Source organism: Oncorhynchus clarkii, chromosome 12, assembly GCF_045791955.1.
Source record: "Oncorhynchus clarkii lewisi isolate Uvic-CL-2024 chromosome 12, UVic_Ocla_1.0, whole genome shotgun sequence".
Lineage (NCBI taxonomy): Eukaryota > Metazoa > Chordata > Actinopteri > Salmoniformes > Salmonidae > Oncorhynchus > Oncorhynchus clarkii.
Window position 1 is genome coordinate 6,234,616 of NC_092158.1, and position 13,082 is coordinate 6,247,697.

At 47.1% G+C, this 13,082-nt stretch overlaps 1 protein-coding gene across 1 annotated transcript in view; it reads left to right on the forward strand.

Annotated features, from left to right (window-relative positions):
- The window catches only part of LOC139421816 (netrin receptor DCC-like), a 224,359-nt gene that overhangs the window by 131,661 nt on the left and 79,616 nt on the right, over window positions 1-13,082 (forward strand). Inside the window, exon 16 of the mRNA XM_071172937.1 lies at window positions 2,345-2,410. Coding sequence (XP_071029038.1) covers window positions 2,345-2,410 — 66 coding nt within the window. The remainder of the gene's footprint in view (window positions 1-2,344; window positions 2,411-13,082) is intronic.

Below are 13,082 nucleotides of genomic sequence, written 5' to 3' on the forward strand. Positions count from 1 at the left end.
TACAATGGTCCACTACAGACCACTACAGACCACTTCAATGCACTACAGTGGTCCACTACAGACCACTACAGACCAATTACAGACCACCACAGTCCACTACATACCACTACAAACCACTACAGAACAAGTACAGACCACTGCAGACCAATAACAGATAACTTCAATACACTACAATAGTCCACTACATACCAATTACAGACCACTGCAGATCACGTACCACTTCAATAGTCCACTACAGAACACTACAGACCACTACAGTCCACTGCATACCAATTACAGACCACTGCAGATCAATTACGTACCACTTCAATACACTACAACAGTCCACTATAGACCACTACAGTCCACTACAGTACACTATTGTCCACTAAGGTACACTATTGTCCACTACAGAATGCTACAGTCCACTACAGACCACTACAGACCACTACAGTCCACTACAGACCACTACAGTCCACTACAGACCACTACAGTCCACTACAGTACATTACAGTTTACTACAGACCACTACAGTCCACTGCAGACCACTACAGTCCATTACAGTCCACTACAGACCACTACAGTCCACTACAGTCCACTGCAGTCCACTACAGACCACTACAGTCCACTACAGACCACTACAGTCCACTAGAGACCACTACAGTCCACTACAGTCCATTACAGTTTACTACAGATCACTACAGTCCATTATAGTCCACTACAGACCACTACAGACCACTACAGTCCACTACAGTCCACTGCAGACCACTACAGTCCATTACAGTCCACTACAGACCACTACAGACCACTACAGTCCACTACAGCACACTGCAGACCACTACAGTCCATTACAGTCCACTACAGACCACTAAAGTCCACTACAGTCCATTACAGTCCACTACAGACCACTACATACCACTACAGTCCACTGCAGACCACTACAGTCCATTACAGTCCACTACAGTATATTACAGTCCATTACAGACCACTACAGACCACTGCAGTCCACTACAGACCACTACAGTCCACTACAGTCCACTGCAGTCCACTACAGACCACTACAGACCACTACAGTCCACTGCAGTCCACTACAGACCACTACAGTCCACTACAGTCCACTGCAGTCCACTACAGACCACTACAGTCCACTACAGACCACTACAGACCACTACAGACCACTACAGTCCACTACAGTCCACTACAGTCCATTACAGACCATTACAGTCTACTACAGTCCATTACAGACCACTACAGACCACTACAGACCACTACAGACCATTACAGTCCACTACAGTCCATTTACAGACCACTACAGACCGCTACAGTCCACTACAGACCACTACAGTCCACTACAGTCCATTACAGACCATTACAGTCTACTACAGTCCATTACAGACCACTACAGACCACTACAGTCCACTACAGACCACTACAGACCATTACAGACCACTACAGACTACTACAGACCACTACGGACCACTACAGTCCACTACAGTCCACTACAGTCTATTACAGTCCACTACCGTCCACTATAGTATATTACAGATCACTACAGACCACTACAGGCCATTACATACCACTACATATCACTACAGACCACTACAGTCCACTACAGACCACTACAGACCACTACATTCCACTACAGTCCACTACAGACCACTACAATAGTACATTTGGGGGGGATATCTTTTTTTGCTAGATAATAATTGGATATTGAGAAGTCACTGGGGAGCCCTTTGTAGAATTTCTGCCAGAGAGACAGTGACAGACAGACAGACAGACAGACAGAGAAACAGACAGAGAAACAGACAGAGAAACAGACAGACAGACAGACAGAGAAACATAGAGACAGACAGACAGAGAAACATAGAGACAGACAGACAGACAGAGAAACATAGAGACAGACAGAGACAGACAGACAGACAGACAGACAGACAGACAGACAGAGAAACATAGAGACAGACAGAGAGTTTGGAGTAGCAGCCAGAGGCTCTTCACCTAAGAGGCTCAGTCATTCTCCATGGCTTTCGCAAGCTGCCTGTGTGTTTTGGTGCTGGGGGGGGGGGGGGGGGGGAGGCATTCAAGGCAAGCACAAAATTCTACTCTTCTCCTCTCAAACGCATGGTTTCCAATTGCCTATGATTGGTTGGCGCTTAGGACTGTATCCTGAGATAGACTGACTACAGTACAGCCTGCTGCTCCGCACAGTACTGTCAGATCCCAGGATCTCCATTCAGACTCAAGATACAACGTGAAATGTGAATTACTGCGTTCTTAATAAAATACCTAACTCTTCCTTAGATTAGTTTGAACACTGTAAATGTAACGGCATTCTTCTCCATTCTCCCTTTTCTCTGTTCTACAGGTCGCCATGGAGACGGAAGCTACTGGCCCTCTGACAACAACCTGATTGATAGGAGCAGTCTGAACGGTAAGCACCCTCGACGACCCACAATGCATTGCTGCCGAACAGCCTTAATTGCTCCCTATTGTAGCGGGGGGGGGGGGTGGGGGGAGGGGGGGGGGGGGGGTTACGGCCATGTGACATGCCCAGAGTTATCTCTACCAGACCATGTGACATGTCTACAGTTATCTCTACCAAACCTGGGGTTGACATCTTTCAAATGTTGTCACTGTTTTGCTTTAGGTCGGGGTTGGCACTTTTACTCACATTGGTTCAATTGCAACAGGCAAGCTCAATCAATCCCAGAGTAAAGTCATTTTGAAGATTTGAAATAGTGTTTGAACCCAGGCCTGGCTGTTCATGTCCGGGGTTAGCTGTGGTTAACTGAGGAATAGGTGTAAAAGTCTGTAGGGAGTCAGACTAGGTCTGACTGTTGACTGGCTCTGTGTTACACTCTCTCTCTCTCACACACACACACACACACACACACACACACACACACACACACACACACACACAGACACACACACACACACACACACACACACACACATACACACAGACACACACACACACACACACACACACACACACACACACACACACACAGACACACATACACACACACACACACACACACACACACACACACACACATACACACAGACACACATACACACACACACACACACACACACACACACAGACACACATACACACACACACACACACACACACACACACACACAGACACACATACACACACACACACACACACACACATACACACAGACACACATACACACAGACACACACACACACACACACACACACACACACACACACACACACACACACACACACACACACACACACACACACATACACACAGACATACACACACACACACACACACACACACACACACACAGACACACATACACACACACACACACACACACACACACACACACACACACACACACACACACACATACACACAGACACACATTAACACAGACACACATACACACAGACACACATACACACAGACACACATACACACACACACACACACACACACACACACACGCACACACACACACACAGACACACATACACACACACACACACACACACACACACACACACACACACACATACACACAGACACACATACACACAGACACACATACACACAGACACACATACACACAGACACACATACACACACACACATACACATACACAGACACACATACACACACACACATACACATACACACACACACATACACACACACACACACACACACACACACACACACATGGTCTGGAAGTTGCAGCAGGATTTATTCCGTACTGTGAGTATGGCAGGTCTACAGAGAGAGACCATAACAGGTCTACAGAGAGAGACCATAACAGGTCTAGTCTATAGAGAGAGACCATAACAGGTCTAGTCTATAGAGAGAGACCATAACAGGTCTAGTCTACAGAGAGAGAGACCATGACAGGTCTATAGAGAGAGACCATAACAGGTCTATAGAGAGAGACCATGACAGGTCTATAGAGAGAGACCATAACAGGTCTATAGAGAGAGACCATGACAGGTCTAGTCTATAGAGAGAGACCATAACAGGTCTAGTCTATAGAGAGAGACCATAACAGGTCTAGTCTATAGAGAGAGACCATAACAGGTCTAGTCTACAGAGAGAGACCATAACAGGTCTAGTCTACAGAGAGAGAGACCATGACAGGTCTATAGAGAGAGACCATAACAGGTCTATAGAGAGAGACCATGACAGGTCTATAGAGAGAGACCATAACAGGTCTATAGAGAGAGACCATGACAGGTCTAGTCTATAGAGAGAGACCATAACAGGTCTAGTCTATAGAGAGAGACCATGACAGGTCTAGTCTACAGAGAGAGACCATAACAGGTCTAGTCTATAGAGAGAGACCATAACAGGTCTACAGAGAGAGACCATAACAGGTCTACAGAGAGAGACCATAACAGGTCTACAGAGAGAGACCATAACAGGTCTAGTCTATAGAGAGAGACCATAACAGGTCTAGTCTATAGAGAGAGACCATGACAGGTCTAGTCTACAGAGAGAGACCATAACAGGTCTAGTCTATAGAGAGAGACCATAACAGGTCTACAGAGAGAGACCATAACAGGTCTAGTCTATAGAGAGAGACCATGACAGGTCTACAGAGAGAGACCATGACAGGTCTACAGAGAGAGACCATGACAGGTCTACAGAGAGAGACCATAACAGGTCTAGTCTATAGAGAGAGACCATAACAGGTCTAGTCTATAGAGAGAGACCATGACAGGTCTAGTCTATAGAGAGAGACCATGACAGGTCTAGTCTATAGAGAGAGACCATGACAGGTCTAGTCTACAGAGAGAGACCATAACAGGTCTAGTCTATAGAGAGAGACCATAACAGGTCTACAGAGAGAGACCATAACAGGTCTAGTCTATAGAGAGAGACCATGACAGGTCTACAGAGAGAGACCATAACAGGTCTACAGAGAGAGACCATAACAGGTCTACAGAGAGAGACCATAACAGGTCTAGTCTATAGAGAGAGACCATAACAGGTCTAGTCTATAGAGAGAGACCATGACAGGTCTAGTCTACAGAGAGAGACCATAACAGGTCTAGTCTATAGAGAGAGACCATAACAGGTCTACAGAGAGAGACCATAACAGGTCTAGTCTATAGAGAGAGACCATAACAGGTCTAGTCTATAGAGAGAGACCATGACAGGTCTAGTCTACAGAGAGAGACCATAACAGGTCTAGTCTATAGAGAGAGACCATGACAGGTCTAGTCTATAGAGAGAGACCATGACAGGTCTACAGAGAGAGACCATGACAGGTCTACAGAGAGAGACCATGACAGGTCTAGTCTACAGAGAGAGACCATGACAGGTCTACAGAGAGAGACCATAACAGGTCTAGTCTATAGAGAGAGACCATGACAGGTCTACAGAGAGAGACCATGACAGGTCTAGTCTACAGAGAGAGACCATAACAGGTCTAGTCTACAGAGAGAGACCATAACAGGTCTACAGAGAGAGACCATAACAGGTATAGTCTATAGAGAGAGACCATAACAGGTCTACAGAGAGAGACCATGACAGGTCTAGTCTACAGAGAGAGACCATGACAGGTCTACAGAGAGAGACCATGACAGGTCTACAGAGAGAGACCATGACAGGTCTAGTCTACAGAGAGAGACCATGACAGGTCTACAGAGAGAGACCATGACAGGTCTAGTCTACAGAGAGAGACCATGACAGGTCTACAGAGAGAGACCATGACAGGTCTAGTCTACAGAGAGAGACCATGACAGGTCTACAGAGAGAGACCATAACAGGTCTAGTCTATAGAGAGAGACCATGACAGGTCTACAGAGAGAGACCATAACAGGTCTAGTCTATAGAGAGAGACCATGACAGGTCTACAGAGAGAGACCATAACAGGTCTAGTCTATAGAGAGAGACCATGACAGGTCTAGTCTACAGAGAGAGACCATGACAGGTCTAGTCTACAGAGAGAGACCATAACAGGTCTAGTCTATAGAGAGAGACCATAACAGGTCTAGTCTATAGAGAGAGACCATGACAGGTCTAGTCTATAGAGAGAGACCATGACAGGTCTAGTCTTTAGAGAGAGACCATGACAGGTCTAGTCTATAGAGAGAGACCATGACAGGTCTAGTCTATAGAGAGAGACCATGACAGGTCTAGTCTACAGAGAGAGACCATAACAGGTCTAGTCTATAGAGAGAGACCATGACAGGTCTAGTCTATAGAGAGAGACCATGACAGGTCTAGTCTATAGAGAGAGACCATGACAGGTCTAGTCTACAGAGAGAGACCATAACAGGTCTAGTCTATAGAGAGAGACCATGACAGGTCTAGTCTATAGAGAGAGACCATAACAGGTCTAGTCTATAGAGAGAGACCATGACAGGTCTAGTCTATAGAGAGAGACCATGACAGGTCTAGTCTATAGAGAGAGACCATAACAGGTCTAGTCTATAGAGAGAGACCATGACAGGTCTAGTCTATAGAGAGAGACCATGACAGGTCTAGTCTATAGAGAGAGACCATAACAGGTCTAGTCTATAGAGAGAGACCATGACAGGTCTAGTCTATAGAGAGAGACCATGACAGGTCTAGTCTATAGAGAGAGACCATGACAGGTCTACAGAGAGAGAGACCATGACAGGTCTACAGAGAGAGAGACCATGACAGGTCTAGTCTACAGAGAGAGACCATGACAGGTCTACAGAGAGAGACTATGACAGGTCTACAGAGAGAGACCATGACAGGTCTACAGAGAGAGACTATGACAGGTCTACAGAGAGAGACCATGACAGGTCAATAGAGAGAGACCATGACAGGTCTACAGAGAGAGACCATGACAGGTCTACAGAGAGAGACTATGACAGGTCTACAGAGAGAGACCATGACAGGTCTACAGAGAGAGACTATGACAGGTCTACAGAGAGAGACCATGACAGGTCTACAGAGAGAGACCATGACAGGTCTGGGAACAGATGGTAATATTGGAAGGCTATAGCAGGTCTGGGAACAGTTAATAATATTGGAAGGCTATAGCAGGTCTGGGAACACATGGTAATATAGGTTAAGATGGTAATACAAGCATTTCGCTACACTCGCATTAACATCTGCTAACCATGTGTATGTAACCAATAACATCTGCTAACCATGTGACCAATAACATCTGCTAACCATGTGTATGTGACAAATAAAATTTGATTTGATTTAATGGGAAGTCTATAGCAAGTCTGGGAACAGATGGTAATATAGGTTAATGGGAAGGCTATAGCAGGTCTAGGAACAGATGTTAATATAGGTTAATGGGAAGTCTGTAGCAGGTCTGGGAACTGTAGACTAGCTGATTTTACAGTAGGGAGCCGTTTCCAGGTCTGAGAACTAGATTTGCGTATTTTACAGTAGGGAGCCGTTTCCAGGTCTGAGAACTGTAGACTAGTTGATTTTACAGTAGGGAGCCGTTTCCCTTCAATTTCTTGCCAGACGAAGACTCTGTACACACGCACACAAACGCACGCACACACACACACACACACACACACACACACACACACACACACACACACACACACACACACACACACACACACACACACTGCAATCTGTGGAGATGTCTCTGTGGGGAAATCTGTGTCTTAACTAAGGAGCACCAGATAATCACAGGCTGCAGGTTTATTAGCAGGAGAACGGCTAGAGGGAGATGAGGAGAGGGAGAGAGGAGGGTGGAGGGAGATGAGGAGAGGGAGAGAGGAGGGTGGAGGGAGATGAGGAGAGGGAGAGAGGAGGGTGGAGGGAGATGAGGGGAGGGAGAGAGGAGGGTGGAGGGAGATGAAGAGAGGGAGGGAGGAGGGTGGAGGGAGATGAAGAGAGGGAGAGAGGAGGGTGGAGGGAGATGAAGAGAGGGAGGGAGTAGGGTGGAGGGAGATGAAGAGAGAGAGAGAGGAAGGTGGAGGGAGATGAGGAGAGGGAGAGAGGAAGGTGGAGGGAGATGAGGAGAGGGAGAGAGGAGGGTGGAGGGAGATGAGGAGAGGGAGAGAGGAAGGTGGAGGGAGATGAGGAGAGGGAGAGAGGAAGGTGCAGGGAGATGAAGAGAGGGAGGGAGGAAGGTGGAGGGAGATGAGGAGAGGGAGAGAGGAAGGTGGAGGGAGATGAAGAGAGGGAGGGAGGAAGGTGGAGGGAGATGAAGAGAGGGAAGGAGGGAGATGAAGAGAGGGAGATGAAGAGAGGGAGATTAAGAGAGGGAGATAAAGAGAGGGGTGGAGGAAGGTGGAGGGAGATGAGGAGGAGGAGGGTGGAGGGAGATGAGGAGAGGGAGAGAGAGAGATGATGAGTGGATGGGAGGAGGGTGGAGGGAGATGAAGAGAGGGAAGGAGGAGGGTGGAGGGGATGAGGAGAGGGAGGGAGGAGGGTGGAGCGAGATACCATAACCCTACACAACACCACTATACTACACCACACCACTATACTACACCACCACCACCCTACACCACACCACTATACTACACCACCACCACCCTACACCACACCACTATACTACACCACACCAATATACTACACCACCACCACCCTACACCACACCACTATACTACACCACATAATTATACTACACCACACCACTATACTACACCACACCAATATACTACACCACCACCACCCTACACCACACCACTATACTACACCACACCACTATACTACACCACACCACTATACTACACCACGCCACTATACTACACCACACCACTATACTACACCACACCACTATACTACACCACACCACTACACTACACCACGCCACTATACTACACCACACCACTATACTACACCACGCCACTATACTACACCACCACCACCCCACACCACTATACTACACCACACCCCTATACTACACCACACCACCACCACCCCACACGACTATACTACACCACACCACTATACTACACCACACCACTATACTACGCCACACCACTATACTACACCACACCACCACCACCCCACACCACTATACTACACCACACCACTATACTACACCACACCACTATACTACACCACACCACTATACTACACCACACCACTATACTACACCACACCACTATACTACACCACCACCACCCCACACCACACCACTATACTACACCACACCACTATACTACACCACCACCACCCTACACCACACCACTATACTACACCACGCCACTATACTACACCACATCACTATACTACACCACCACCACCCTACACCACACCACTATACTACACCACACCACCACCACCCCACACGACTATACTACACCACACCACTATACTACACCACACCACTATACTACGCCACACCACTATACTACACCACACCACCACCACCCCACACCACTATACTACACCACACCACTATACTACACCACACCACTATACTACACCACACCACTATACTACACCACACCACTATACTACACCACACCACTATACTACACCACCACCACCCCACACCACACCACTATACTACACCACACCACTATACTACACCACCACCACCCTACACCACACCACTATACTACACCACGCCACTATACTACACCACATCACTATACTACACCACCACCACCCTACACCACACCACTACACTACACTACATCACTATACTACACCACCACCACCCTACACCACTATACTACACCACACCACCACCACCCCACACCACTATACTACACCACACCACTATACTACACCACACCACTATACTACACCACACCACTATACTACACCACACCACTATACTACACCACACCACTATACTACACCACCACCACCCCACACCACACCACTATACTACACCACACCACTATACTACACCACCACCACCCTACACCACACCACTATACTACACCACGCCACTATACTACACCACATCACTATACTACACCACCACCACCCTACACCACACCACTATACTACACTACATCACTATACTACACCACCACCACCCTACACTACTATACTACACCACACCACTATACTACACCACCACCACCCTACACCACACCACTATACTACACCACACCACTATTCTACACCACACCACTATACTACACCACCACCACCCTACACCACACCACTATACTACACCACACCACTATACTACACCACACCAATATACTACACCACCACCACCCTACACCACACCACTATACTACACCAAACCACTATACTACACCACGCCACTATACTACACCACCACCACCCCACACCACTATACTACACCACACCACTATACTACACCACACCACCACCACCCCACACCACTATACTACACCACACCACTATACCACACCACTATACTACACCACACCACTATACTACTCCACACCACCACCACCCCACACCACTATACTACACCACACCACTATACCACATCACTATACTACACCACACCACTATACTACACTCCACCACTATACTACACCACACCACTATACTACACCACACCACTATACATCACCACACCACTATACTACACCACACCACTATACTACACCACACCACTATACTACACCACACCACTATACTACACCATACCACTATACTACACCACCCCACTATACTACACCACCACCACCCCACACCGCACCACTATACTACACCACACCACTATACTACACCACACCACTATACTACACCACCACCACCCCACACCACACCGCTATACTACACCACACCACTATACTACACCACCACCACCCCACACCACACCACTATACTACACCACACCACTATACTACACTACATCACTATACTACACCACCACCACCCTACACCACTATACTACACCACCACCACCCTACACCACACCACTATACTACACCACACCACTATACTACACCACACCACTATACTACACCACCACCACCCCACACCACACCACTATACTACACCACACCACTATACTACACTACATCACTATACTACACCACACCACTATACTACACTACATCACTATACTACACCACATCACTATACTACACCACCACCACCCCACACCACACCACTATACTACACCACACCACTATACTACACCACCACCCTACACCACACCACTATACTACACCACACCACTATACTACACTACACCACTATACTACACCACACCACTATACTACACCACCACCACCCTACATCACACCACTATACTACACCACACCATTATACTACACCACACCACTATACTACACCACCACCACCCCACACCACACCACTATACTACACCACACCACTATACTACACCACACCACTATACTACACCACACCACTATACTACACCACCCCACTATACTACACCACACCACTATACTACACCACCACCACCCCACACCACACCACTATACTACACCACACCACTATACTACACCACACCACTATACTACACCACGCCACTATACTACACCACCACCACCCCACACCATTATACTACACCACACCACTATACTACACTACATCACATCACTATACTACACCACACCACTATACTACACCACACCACTATACTACACCACCACCACCCTACACCACACCACTATACTACACCACACCACTATACTACACCACACCACTATACTACACCGTACCACTATACTACACTACACCCCTATACTACACCACACCACTATACTACACCACCACCACCCTACACCACACCACTATACTACACCACACCACTATACTACACCACACCACTATACTACACCACACCACTATACTACACTACATCACTATACTACACCACACCACTATACTACACCACACCACTATACTACACCACACCACTATACTACACCACACCACTATACTACACCACCACCACACCACTATACTACACCACACCACTATACTACACTACATCACTATACTACACCACATCACTATACTGCACCACCACCACCCTACACCACATCACTATACTACACCACACCACTATACTACACTACATCACTATACTACACCACATCACTATACTACACTACATCACTATACTACACCACCCCACTATACTACACCACCACCACCCCACACCACTATACTACACCACACCACTATACTACACCACCACCACCCCACACCACACCACTATACTACACCACACCACTATACTACACCACCACCACCCCACACCACACCACTATACTACACCACCACATTACCACCAACACACGCTGTAATCTGGGTGTTGGCAGAACATCTCCTAGATCCGTCGCGACTCGCTGGAATGACAGCGTGCTCACTGACCCGCCACAATGCCTGCTGGGATGAATTAGGAAGTAGTCGTGTGGCTTCTGTCTGTTCTTCTGATTGGAGCAGATGGTCGAGCCATCCGGCCCGTCGCCTTCCAGCGTGGTAGAGGTCAGAGTTCACTGACGGAGCACAGACCTCCGTGTAATATCTTTGTTCTCCAGGGACACGAGCAGCGAGCAGTGTGAGAATGGTACCCTATTGCTTTAGACCATCCAGTCTGCACATACAGTATACTGTCAAATAGGGTGCCATTTTGGTGACAGAGCCCCCCACTTCCAACTGTGCCGTAGGTGTGTGCAGTAAGTGTGCCAGCTGGATGTCAAGGATAGTCACCCCATTTACGCTGCGTCTGAGACGGGCTGAGACCACAGCGAGCAGTGTGAGAATGATAGTGACCCCTGAGTGACGGGCTGAGAGCCAGGATTGGTCAGGTGTTGTGGGACAGAGAGTCATATTATTTGTCTGTCTGTGTTCTCTTTGTCTCTACTAAACATTCTTAGAATGTCCTCAGATGTTCTAGAAGGTATAAATGTTCTCAGATGTTCTAGAAGGTATAAATTATCATAGATGTTCTAGAAGGTATAAATGTTCATAGATGTTCTAGAGGGTATAAATGTTCATAGATGTTCTAGAAGGTATAAATGTTCATAGATGTTCTAGAAGGTATAAATGTCCTCAGATGTTCTAGAAGGTATAAATGTCCTCAGATGTTCTAGAAGGTATAAATGTTCTCAGATATTCTAGAAGGTATAAATGTCCTCAGATGTTCTAGAAGGTATAAATGTCCTCAGATGTTCTAGAAGGTATAAATGTCCTCAGAT